This window comes from Pelodiscus sinensis, chromosome 5 (genome assembly GCF_049634645.1).
Source record: "Pelodiscus sinensis isolate JC-2024 chromosome 5, ASM4963464v1, whole genome shotgun sequence".
Lineage (NCBI taxonomy): Eukaryota > Metazoa > Chordata > Testudines > Trionychidae > Pelodiscus > Pelodiscus sinensis.
The window spans coordinates 117201834-117212719 of record NC_134715.1 but is presented as its reverse complement, the minus strand read 5'-3'; the positions used below and the strand labels follow the sequence as shown (position 1 = coordinate 117212719).

At 40.7% G+C, this 10886-nt stretch overlaps 1 protein-coding gene across 1 annotated transcript; it reads right to left on the bottom strand.

The window, feature by feature from the left end:
* Positions 1-208: 208 nt before the first annotated feature.
* TNIP2 (TNFAIP3 interacting protein 2) lies at positions 209-10339 on the bottom strand. The gene is given in 7 exon segments (XM_006134710.4): positions 209-1315; positions 1317-1421; positions 1906-2025; positions 2451-2732; positions 3083-3172; positions 5148-5453; positions 9436-10339. Coding segments are annotated over 7 exon segments (1503 nt in total). The 5' UTR covers positions 9922-10339; the 3' UTR covers positions 209-1201.
* Positions 10340-10886: the final 547 nt, after the last annotated feature.

The window sequence follows — 10886 nt, the reverse complement described above, 5'->3', positions numbered from 1 at the left end:
TCTTGCGCAAAATCATGCCAGTGTAGATGTAGCCATAAGTGTTTGAAAGTTGAGAGAGATCAGGAGTCTATTTCATGTGACAACAGCTTATTTCCAAAGTAACGTAGCAGCTCTTAAAACTAACTGCCAGCTGGAAATTAAGTAAATTGAGTTGCATTTAGACTAATTTCCCATTGAATTTTTCACTGAAATATTTTACCAAGTCAAAGCAGCTTTACCACCTCTTTTATTACAAAAATACCTTTAAACAATTATAAAATATTTGTATACAATCTGTATTCACATATGTACAGTCACTTTAGCACAGACAAAATAAATAATCCCTGGGCAGTATGTTTTAGTGCAAACAGAGGGGTTTAGATCAGAATAACTGGTCCCTAAATATTTTCCTTACATTCAATACAAGTGCTTATAAAAACTCTCAAACAGATCACTAGTTTCATGCTGTCGTATCAATGTCTGACTCAATTTAGTTCCAAATGAGATGCCTCTAAGTCAACTGTATGCCAGATATTAGACAATGAAATTTGCCCTATTTCTTTTTCCCCCCCTTATATGGCTATCTCTTTGAAAAGGTATACAGATTTCAAATCCAGTTAAGATGCTGTCACTAACTTCTATAAATATTCAGATTGCCATAAGTACAAAGTCACACACTTGTTTGGAAGTCAGTCTGGGCTCTGACACCAACTTCTGTGTACTTCAGCACTTCTGCCGTGTAGCAGGTTTTTGCATGTTACAATTAACACAACAAATGTGTGTATATTTCCATTCTTTGCAAAGTGGCTTGATTTATCATGAAGTCTCTTGTGAAGTCCAGCAGCTGGTGGAATGAATTAAGAGGTAGATATTTTTCATCCTGCTGGTTGCTAATATTGTGGCCATTTCAAATGCATTACTTTGTTTTTCCCCCTTTATTGTAGGTTAGTAACCTGCAAACTTCTTTCACTAACCTGTCCTCAGATTCAATGCTGAAACTATGCACTAAATTTATGCTTATTCAGTCAAACATCCAAACTGGATGATAAATATTAAAAATATAACCAATATTAATTGATATTGTAGTATACATCTCAAAGTGCCATTTTCTCAGTATCATGTAGTGGTTGATTTGATTTCATTGCACTTTTCGGGTTAGTTTATTGACAACATTCAGCAACATGTTTAAGAAATTCATCACTGAGTTCGTCATTGAAGAACCTCATGCAATGAGGGCACTGAAGTTCACCCTGTCCTCTTCTCTCTGATCCTGATCCCCGACTGTCCGTGGGTGTAGCAGCTTGTTCAGATTGTGAACCAGTTCTCCTTCTGCCTGAGGAGACTTGGCTGTTGCCCAGGAAATGTTCAACATTTGTCTGTACATACATAAGATTTTGGTTCCCAGTGTGAACTCTAACATGACAAGCTGCATCTCTTGTTTCCTAGGAAATAGAAAAATAAAATATCAGCATCAGAAAGATCCAATTTTGAACTAAATTTTGATTAAGTTCCAAACAGTCATAAGCCCTGCATAAAATAAGGGATGGATAATCCAGTATCACATGTGCAACAATAAATTAAAAAGCGAGTTCCACCTATTCCCTATTTGTACTGAACTGGTACAATGTATAAATCTATGAGAAGAAATATTTCCAATTGTTCTGATTCAACACAGAAGGGAAACAGGGATTTGTTGGACATATTGCATCAATTGGAGAAGATTCAACTCCTAATTCTCTAACAAATTCTGAAACGTAAGATAAAGCTGTTAAAGTCCCTAACACCTCTGAATGCAAGATATTTTGAACAAACAGTCCATGATTTATTGGCATGTTTTAGTTTTTATTCTTGTTTCCCTGGGTGAATCTGATTTTCAGCTTTTCTATTAATGACAATTTAACATCTTGCCCTTCTAGATGTCTTTACCTGTCTCCTGGTTAGTTGGTGTTGTAGACAAGCAACTTCTGCCTGAAGTTCCTGTATTTTACTTTGTGCACGCTCTCGATCTGCTCTTTCAGATGTGAAATCATCCTTGTAAACAAGGACCTGAAATTTAATCAATTAAAAATTTTAGCCATTTACTGAGACTGGCAAGTTAGCAAACATTTTATCTAGTAAAGGAATTATAGATTCTCAGATCCAATATTTTGAATTAATACTCCAGAAAAATTAGCTCCGAATGCAGGGGTTTTCTCTACACTATGTCTGCACTTAATAATCATATAATTTACATAAGTACTGATATTTTGTACTGGAGAAGAATAAAGCTGTAACAGAATTCCTTGAGGATTGCATTTTGCTTAAACTTCTGTGCGCACCCACTTGTGCTGTTGCCACCTCTACACTTTGTAGAGTGCTAACTCAGAAAAATCAGCTGTTTAAAATTAAGAATTCAGTGAGTTTATTTTTCCAGCTCTGAGAATCTTAATTCCTAAATCAAGCAAATCTGATCAAAGAATAGATTTAATGACCTGTTGCTCCAGCATTTGCATACGTTCACTATCTCCAGCTCTAGCCTTCTTCACATCCTCTAGCTCTCGCTTTACTTTAATGCATTCATTCATTTTGTCTTCCAGTAATTTGTTCAACCGAGAAATTTCCTTCTGCATTAGATCTGAATTTCTTTGCAGTGGTGTAATGGCTTGCTGTTGTTCAGGTTGAGACTTCGGTTCTTTTAGCTGAAGATGAAGCCGTTTCACATACTCCTCTCTACTAGCATCATATGCCTGCCATTTTGTATTTAAGTCTTCCACCTAAGATAACACCAGGGAAGTCACAATGTGAAAATACACACCTTAAAATGAAGTGTTGCATGCAAAAGCTTTCACAGAAGGATTGAGGTGAGTGATGGTAATGTGTTAGGGCAGAGTTCTTAAACATGCTACATACTGACTCAATTTCTTTGTGTTGATGGGGCAGCTAGGCTATGTACTGAAGATTTTCCAAGGGAACAAAGATTACAAACTATTTTTTTATTGTGACTATCAAGGGTTTGCATAAAGGTCCCATTTGAGTTAAGTTAAATGAGGGTTTATTAATGGAAATTTACTGTAGTTGAAAAATGCATATCAAATCTTATTGTACAAGCTAAAAATGTACTTACATGAAACACTTTTTGTTTTAACTTCCTATTTTCCTCCTGTAGTTGGCAAATGATTGTTTGGAGTGAAGTTTTATTCTCTGAAAATTGTAGCTGTCAAACAAAGTGTTACTTTGATTAAAAAAACTGGAAGACATTCAGTTTCATTTTTAAACTAGAACAAATATCCTCTCCATTTTTCTTTCCTATGCTATTCAATTATGTTTTTAGATTAGCTCACTAAGATCAGCTGTTTGCTTCAAAAAAGCTAAGGAATGTAATGTGCTTTATAGTAAGGAAGCCTGAAAAACAACAAAAAACTCACTCTGTGCTTGCTGCTACTGCATATATTTTAGGCATATGCCAACAAAAATAAAGCTGCTTGATAAAAGCTCGATTAAATTGATTGACTTACATCCTTTTGACTAAGAAATGTCATTGTTTTAAAAAAACCCTAAGTACATGAGTAAAAGCATTTTTATAAAAAAATTTCCCTAGAATGAACTAGGAATCACATCAGAATTTCTCTTTGACAGGGAAGTCCCCACTATACAAGGTAAGCTAACTGTTAGACTGAAAACTTACTAATTAGAGATGAACATTTCAGATACATGTAAAACATCACATGGCTGCAAACTTCAAGCCCCATTAAACAATCTGCATTTCTTTCCATCCAACTCACCCTGTCTATTCACAAGAATAATTTATATTACTAAAGCATTTTTCATCCCAAAGGCTCCCAATGCACTTCACAAATTTACACTCTCTACAGGGATCACTGAAACATGGTGGCTCTTTTAAAAGATACAGTAACAGCAGCTTAGGACAAGTGAATACTACTTCCATCTGCTTTAAACTGCAAGAATTGTGATGAACAAAACTTTGAGAGAATGTGGTCAGAATCTGGTTTAATACCCCATTTATCAAAAGTTGCCAACTCATGATACTGTCATGAATCACCTGATCTTTTTAATAAGTTCCTCATTTCTAGAACAGTAGGATTTTTCTTAAATAAAGCTAAAATTTTGTAACACTGCCATCTCCCAAGATTTTCAATGAAACTGAAGTCAGATGGCTATCAGCAAGGTGGGGATTCTTGTTATGCATTTCTTAGCTATCATCACTATAGTATCTAAGTACCTCACAAATGCTAAGGACTTTACCTGAATATGGCTTTGTGGCAGAGAAGTGATATTTTCTTCATTTAAAATGGAAAACAGTCACAGAAATGAAATAATTTGTTCACAAGCCCACCAATGTCTGATAGAGCAAGGAATTGAATCTGTTTCCCAGGCCAGTCTTTTAGTCCTTCCCCAAGAGAGAAATCCTTCTCCACAACCTGACAACAAGAGCAATGGTCACAAACACCAAAGCTCGAGGAATCAGAAAAAAATGCAAATTCTTTTCAAATCTTATATTTTAGCCAATTTGATTTTTGCTGACCAAGGATATATCGACCCTGCAGTTAGACACCTGCAGCTGACTAGTGGCAGGGGACTCAGGCTCACAGCACTGAATAAATGTTTGGGCTTGAGCTCTAGGATCCTGTGAGCTGGAAGAATTTCAGAGCTCCAGCACACACAATTAAACAGCCCTTTAGCTTTCACCCCATGAACCTCAGTCAGTAGACATGGTCCATCTGCAGGTGCCTAATTGCATAGATATAGCCCAAGGGCCTCATTTGTCTCCTGTCCAAGAGACATCACCTCCAACAGCCTAGCACCCTCTAGCATTCCACTCTATCCTCCACTGGTTTGCAGAATACATTAAGTGTGTAAGCATTTAATAGTCATGCTTTGGAACAGGATGCTTACAGCAACTCCTACCAAAAGAGGCTCTAATTACTAGAGAGAGATGAGGGAAGGCAATGTACATGACATTTGGATAGAAATTATCAAAAACCGCTTCCATCTCTCAAACAAATACCAACAGTTAAGGAGAATCTTCTTACAAAACGTTATCCTCTTTTCCTCTTCAGTGTTGCTGAAGTGATTGGGGAAAGTGAAAAATAACTCAGAGCTATTAATTGTTGCTTACAATGTAATATCTTCATCCAAATTAATCACATTAACAGAAAATGTATGTGTACCTGATTGGCTCTTTTGATTGGAATAGGCTCCTTTAAGTTGCCTCCATCTTTTGTCTTGTTTTCTTCTAGACATTTTGCCAGGTGCTGACACATTTCTGCTGTGGATGCCAATTTACGTTGAAGTTGGTGAGTTTCATCTGTGAGTGAACGACACAGTACTTCATTTGTGGCCTGGACTTTCTCTTTCTCTGCCAAGTTTCTCTGGAGTTGTAAGATTTCTCTCTCTTTTTCATACTGTGGCTGGCTTATTATTTGCTGTATATCTCTGTCTTTTTCTTCTAGTTGTCCATTCAGCTTCTGCACTTCCTAAGTATTAGGATAAAGATTATGTATTTGAGAACACAAGGAACTCAAAGCCAAGTTTTATAAAAATGAATTTTCTTTCAGTCCACTGTTCAGGAATGTCATTAGTCCTGTATGTTTAGCATTAAACAAGACCACTCAAGGTCATCTTTCATAATTTCTTGAACATGGTCCCGGTCTAAATCTTTTCCAGTTCTCATTTTAAGTTTTCATTAATCTATGCACATATTCTAGGTCAGAAAATAGTTATGCAGAAATGGATTTGACAATATACTATCAACTGCATACTGTTTCCAACCTCTCACTTGACATTTCAGAACAATCACTATAGACTTTAAAAAAAAAAAAAAAAACAAGGCAAATACTTAATTGGGACAGTTATCCCATTTCCTCAAACACACACTACTGCATGTTGGAAAGTTGTAACAATTTCCAGTGTTCTGAAGAGAGTACAGTTCTGATACTTTTCTAAATGCAATTGGATTTCTAGTGAAAACAAGCATTAGGATTAGTATTACTACTGTTTCCAGCGAAAACAAGCATTAAGATTAGTATTACTACTGTTTCCTCGGTCCCTCATACAAGTATCTCCACTGTTTACACTAAACACTGTACAAGGATGAAATTTTATGCACCGTAACTTAAGCTTCTGATTCAGGCAATATAAACAGCTTGTGCGCTGAGCACTTTCAGGGTGCAACAAAAGATTTTTGGCTCTTACTCCAGTGTCCCAAGTTATAAGGTGGTAGAAAATAATTTCTTTAAGCTATTAAGGGCCATAAGTCTCAGCATAAATACTATGTCTGATCCTCAGAAACAGCAATGATAGTGACACTCTACATATAGTAATTCAATCAGAAGCCAACAGCTACACATTCTCTTTGGAGTTTGTTTCTCTATCTTGGGGGTAGGTTATATCTGCCTGACACACAGGAGGGGACCTGAAATTTCTTAACTTTGGCAATGCTTGTACCACTTCTTATAGCAATAAAGCTTTATCATCTCCCTTGGCACATAGGCCATCTGACTGGTTTGAAGGGATAGGAATTTGTTGGGAGTTCAAAGGACAGCCAATCTCTGGCATCATCCTATACTCAAATTGTAAATGAAATCTGGAGTACATTAACACTGATTCAGTGAGCACTAACTTCCTATGATCCTACTTAAACTGCATGGGGTGAGAGAGGTCGAAAGACAACAACTGTAAAGAAAGCCTATGAAAGGTATCTTCCCCAGAAACAGCTGGTATGTCTACACAGCATTTTGGAGCAGGCAGCAGGAATGAGCCTCCTAGCCCAGAGTTGGGCCAAGGAGGTTCAGGTTAGTGCTCTAAAAAGACAGCTATACAAACATTAGCACTTTGAATCAAGGAATAATAGAACACTAGAACTGGAATGGACCTTGAGAGTTCATGGAGTCCAGTCCTCTGCCCTCTCAGCAGGGCCCAGTACCATCTAGACCAGGGCTACTCAACTATGAAAGCCCTGCTGGCCACAATAATACTCACAGTGCATGCAGAGGGCCATAATTTAAGTATGGTTGCATAAACATGCAAATGTATATATGCAAATATCTTTGTATTCATGGCTGTCCATGTGAAAAACTTAAGGCAAAACTACACAACACAGAGACCCCCTTTAGGTCAGTTCTGCTGATATTAATAAAATGCAATATTTACCCAATTTCCACCCATATGACAGCACTTTTAATGAGCAATTACAGTCCAGGAATTTAACTTCTAAAACACATATCAGCAGAAGACCATTACATTAACTTGCCGTTGTGGAGGCTATGTTCAAAGGATCCCACAGACAGGCCACGTGTTGAGCCTCGCATAAACCCAAAAACCATACCACTGGCTGCACGCGGCCCACGTGTTGAGTAGACCTTGTCAAAACCATCCCTGATAGACATCTATCTAACCTGCTTTTAAATATCTTTGAAGTTGTAGCTGAGCCTCTGAAGCCTAAGGAAGGAGGTGGGCTTCAGAGCCAAAGCTCCAGTTCAAGCCCACAACTTGAAAATGCTTTCTGTGCAGCTCTTTTTAAAGCACTAGCACAACCCCTGATATACGCCTGTGGACCAAGACTGGGAGGTTTACTCCCACACACTGTACAGACACACTCATGAGTTGCTCTGAATCCTAGAACAGACTGAAGGTTGTAGAGACAAAGCCACAGTACATTTTGCAAAATCTGTCTCATTTTTTGGAGATGGCGGAATGGAGGTGGACAGGCATGATGCAATATCCCTGCTAGTTCCTCAGAAGATTAAATCATGGGCCTCCAATGGACGAATACAACAGAAGTAGAGCATAAACTAAGTTTCCTAGCTCCGGAAGAAAAACCCATGTAGGGGCATAATCTTGGCTTTTAGCTGTGCAACAGTGTAATGTGTTACCTCTGGAGATCCTTGTAATAAATTGCAATTAAGACTAGGTTTAAAATGTTTCTTTCTAATCTTAAAGTTTATATTTATTAGTACAGTTTTCATGCTGCAGCAGAAAACCTGTCATTTTAAATGTTAACAGCAGTAATTTAGAAAATGAAATACTAACATGTATTTAGTGTACAGTTGGTGCCTTTGGGTACGAAAGGGAAAGAATAATACTGTATTTGGGAGTCAGAACAAGCCCACAACTATATCAAAGCCAATATAGATACTGAATGTTTTAAAATGATTCAACAGGCTTAAATTCATTTAAAGAAAAGGTCTATTTCTAGCTATGTTTTGTTGGCTAATGTTGTATAAGACTTTCATAACCCTGCTTCAAAAATACAAGACACCATCATGCAGGGGGGTGTAAAGACCTAGACACATCCCAAGTCACACACTATATAACAATAAGATCATTAGATCTTAAAGCCTAAACATGTCTAAGATTAACATTTGGGAAACATTCTAAAATTGCCAGTAAAAAGATTACTTGTCACAAGACTACTAGTTTCAGTTTTCAATATTTTCTGGTTCATGCAACCATACTACTCCTTCATTACAGAGACAGATTTAAAAACAAAAATCCAAATTGATTAAGAGTAAAAATGCTTCTTCTAGAGGATTAGAAAGAGCTCTTTAACCAGAAAGGAGGAAAACTTAAATTCCTCCCTCTTCCTTTCAAGGAATTGCCAGCTAGTTGCAACTCTTAAAAATGAAATGCTAGGTCTGGAGTACAGCTAGAGTGATAAACAGTTTAAGAAGCAGACAAACAAGGGGGGGAAAGGGAAGAACTAAACCCCCATTTAAATGCCTTTTAATCAAGAATCGATGACACTGGATTTATGGAATTGAAATTGCTTTCAATAAGATATTTCAAGTTGATTTTAGCTCATCTTTTCCAATAATCTTCTTATGCAAACTAGCCAAATTACATAACCATGTACAGTAGTTAAAGTGCAAACTGTACATCTCATTACAGGAGCATGGAAAGTACTAATTCGATTTCAATGTAAAATACCGCATTAGCTATATCAGACATATCTGGCAACTCCTTTTTGCTTAACACTACATGTTCCCACAATTCAGTTAGTATCCTGAAGTGCATCATGATCACAGATTGGTTATATTAATGGTGTTGTTTTGTAAAGTATTTGAAGAAGGCAGGTTACTCAGTGGTCACCGATTTGGCAAACTACTTCTGGGGTCTAATCCAAGCCCCTTCACCAGCTTGCTATAAGACCTTGGATAAATCATCTAAACCAAATTTTCAATGTAGAGTATCCAAAATTAGGGCCCTAAATAAATGAATCTGAACTGAAGTATTTTATACTATACTCACGATGACATTCCAACTTTAGGCACTCCTGGCTGAAAATTCTATCCTTCACTCAAAATAACCTTTTCACATTAACTGGGGCTAAAACTGTTCTGGTTCACAAGTATGCAACATTTTGAAGACAAAGTTCAGCCTTTTCTTTGCGAGAGCCTACCGGGGAAGGTCCACTTATCTCTAAATACAAATGTTATTTTGGTACATTCGTGTTTTTACCTGGCTCAGCGTTTCCACTTTTTGTGCTGAAACTCTCTCGCTCTCTTTAAGCTGCTGCTGCATTTGGCCAAGCTGATCTATTAGACTTTCCACCAGCGACTTAGCAGGCTCAACTAACTTCCCCCCCAGCGGTTCCTTTTCCTGAGCTGGTCCCAGTTGGGCAGCCTGGTACTTGGCCAAGCTCGCCTTCAGCTCCCCGATCATCGCCTCCTTGGCCGAGAGCTGCAGTTCAAGGTGCTTCAGCTGCTGCCCGGATTCGTGGTAGAGGCTGCAGAGCGCGTTGTAGCGAGGCACTTTGCTCTTGAGACTCTTGTTCTCCCGGTGCAGCTGCTCCACGGTCTCCTCCAGCTGCCGGCACCGGGCTACCAACGGGTCCGTGCTGCCCTCCTCGTTCACGGAGCACATGGCGGGGGACAGAGCGCGCGGGTCGCCCCCGGGCGCCTTCTCTTCCTCCGGCAGGGGAACCAACAACCCCGCCAGCTGCATAGAAATCCCCGGGGAGCCAGGCAAAGCGCTGCGGGGCCCGCTCCCTTCAGCCACGCTTCTGGCGGCGCTAGCCGGCCGCGGCCCCCGACGCCTCTTATCCGCCAGGCAGCCGGCCAGGGGCGGGCGGGGCCGCAGCGCCCCGAGAGGGGCGAGGAGGAGGGCGGGGAAGCCGCGCGGGGCTCCGCAGGGAGGGGGGCGAGCCCCGCCAGGCGCTGGCTGCTGCGGGAGGGGGCAGCCCGGCCTTGCGTAAGGCCCGCGGTGTCCCAGCCGGAGCTGCCCCCGGGAATTTCCGGCGGGGCTTCCCCGCAGCGGGCGCTAGGCGGCTCCCCCCCGGTCCGGCGGCGGTTCCCTTCCCCTCGCTTCGGCGCCGGCCTGGCGGGCGGGGCGAGTCTGCGCCGGCGCGGTGAGCTGGAGGGGGAGGGGCCGCGCGCGGGGTCTGAGGGGCTGCCCCGCTCCTGCCTTCCCGCGCTGGTAACGCGCCCGCCTCCCGCACCCCTCACTGTGTGCAGCCTGGGCCAGGCCCCTGGAGTGTCCCTTCCCACGCACCCGCCGCGTGGGGGCCCTGCCCCCGCCGGAGTGGGTGGCCAGTGTCACCTGGCGGCCCCGTGAACGCTGGAGAGAGCGAGTTGTAGCGACAGAAGTGTCAGTGTCAGAGGGTAGCCAGGGTGGTCTGTATCCAGAAAAGCAACGAGGAATCCTGTGGCACCGTAAAGAGGAACAGATTTGTTTGGGCATAAGCTTTCCTGGGCAAAAACCACTTCATCAGATGCAGCTGTCCATGTAAATCTGTTCCTCTTTAAGATGCCACAGTACTCGTTGTTTGCAAGGGTTAATGCTGCCAAGCTGAAGTGGATTGTGCCCAGGAACACTCATGATATTACCTACATTTTTTGTTAGTCTCTAAGTTGCTGCAGGACCAGATGTTGTTTTTTAAGTTTTTCCGTAATAAGAGTCTCACCCTTTGA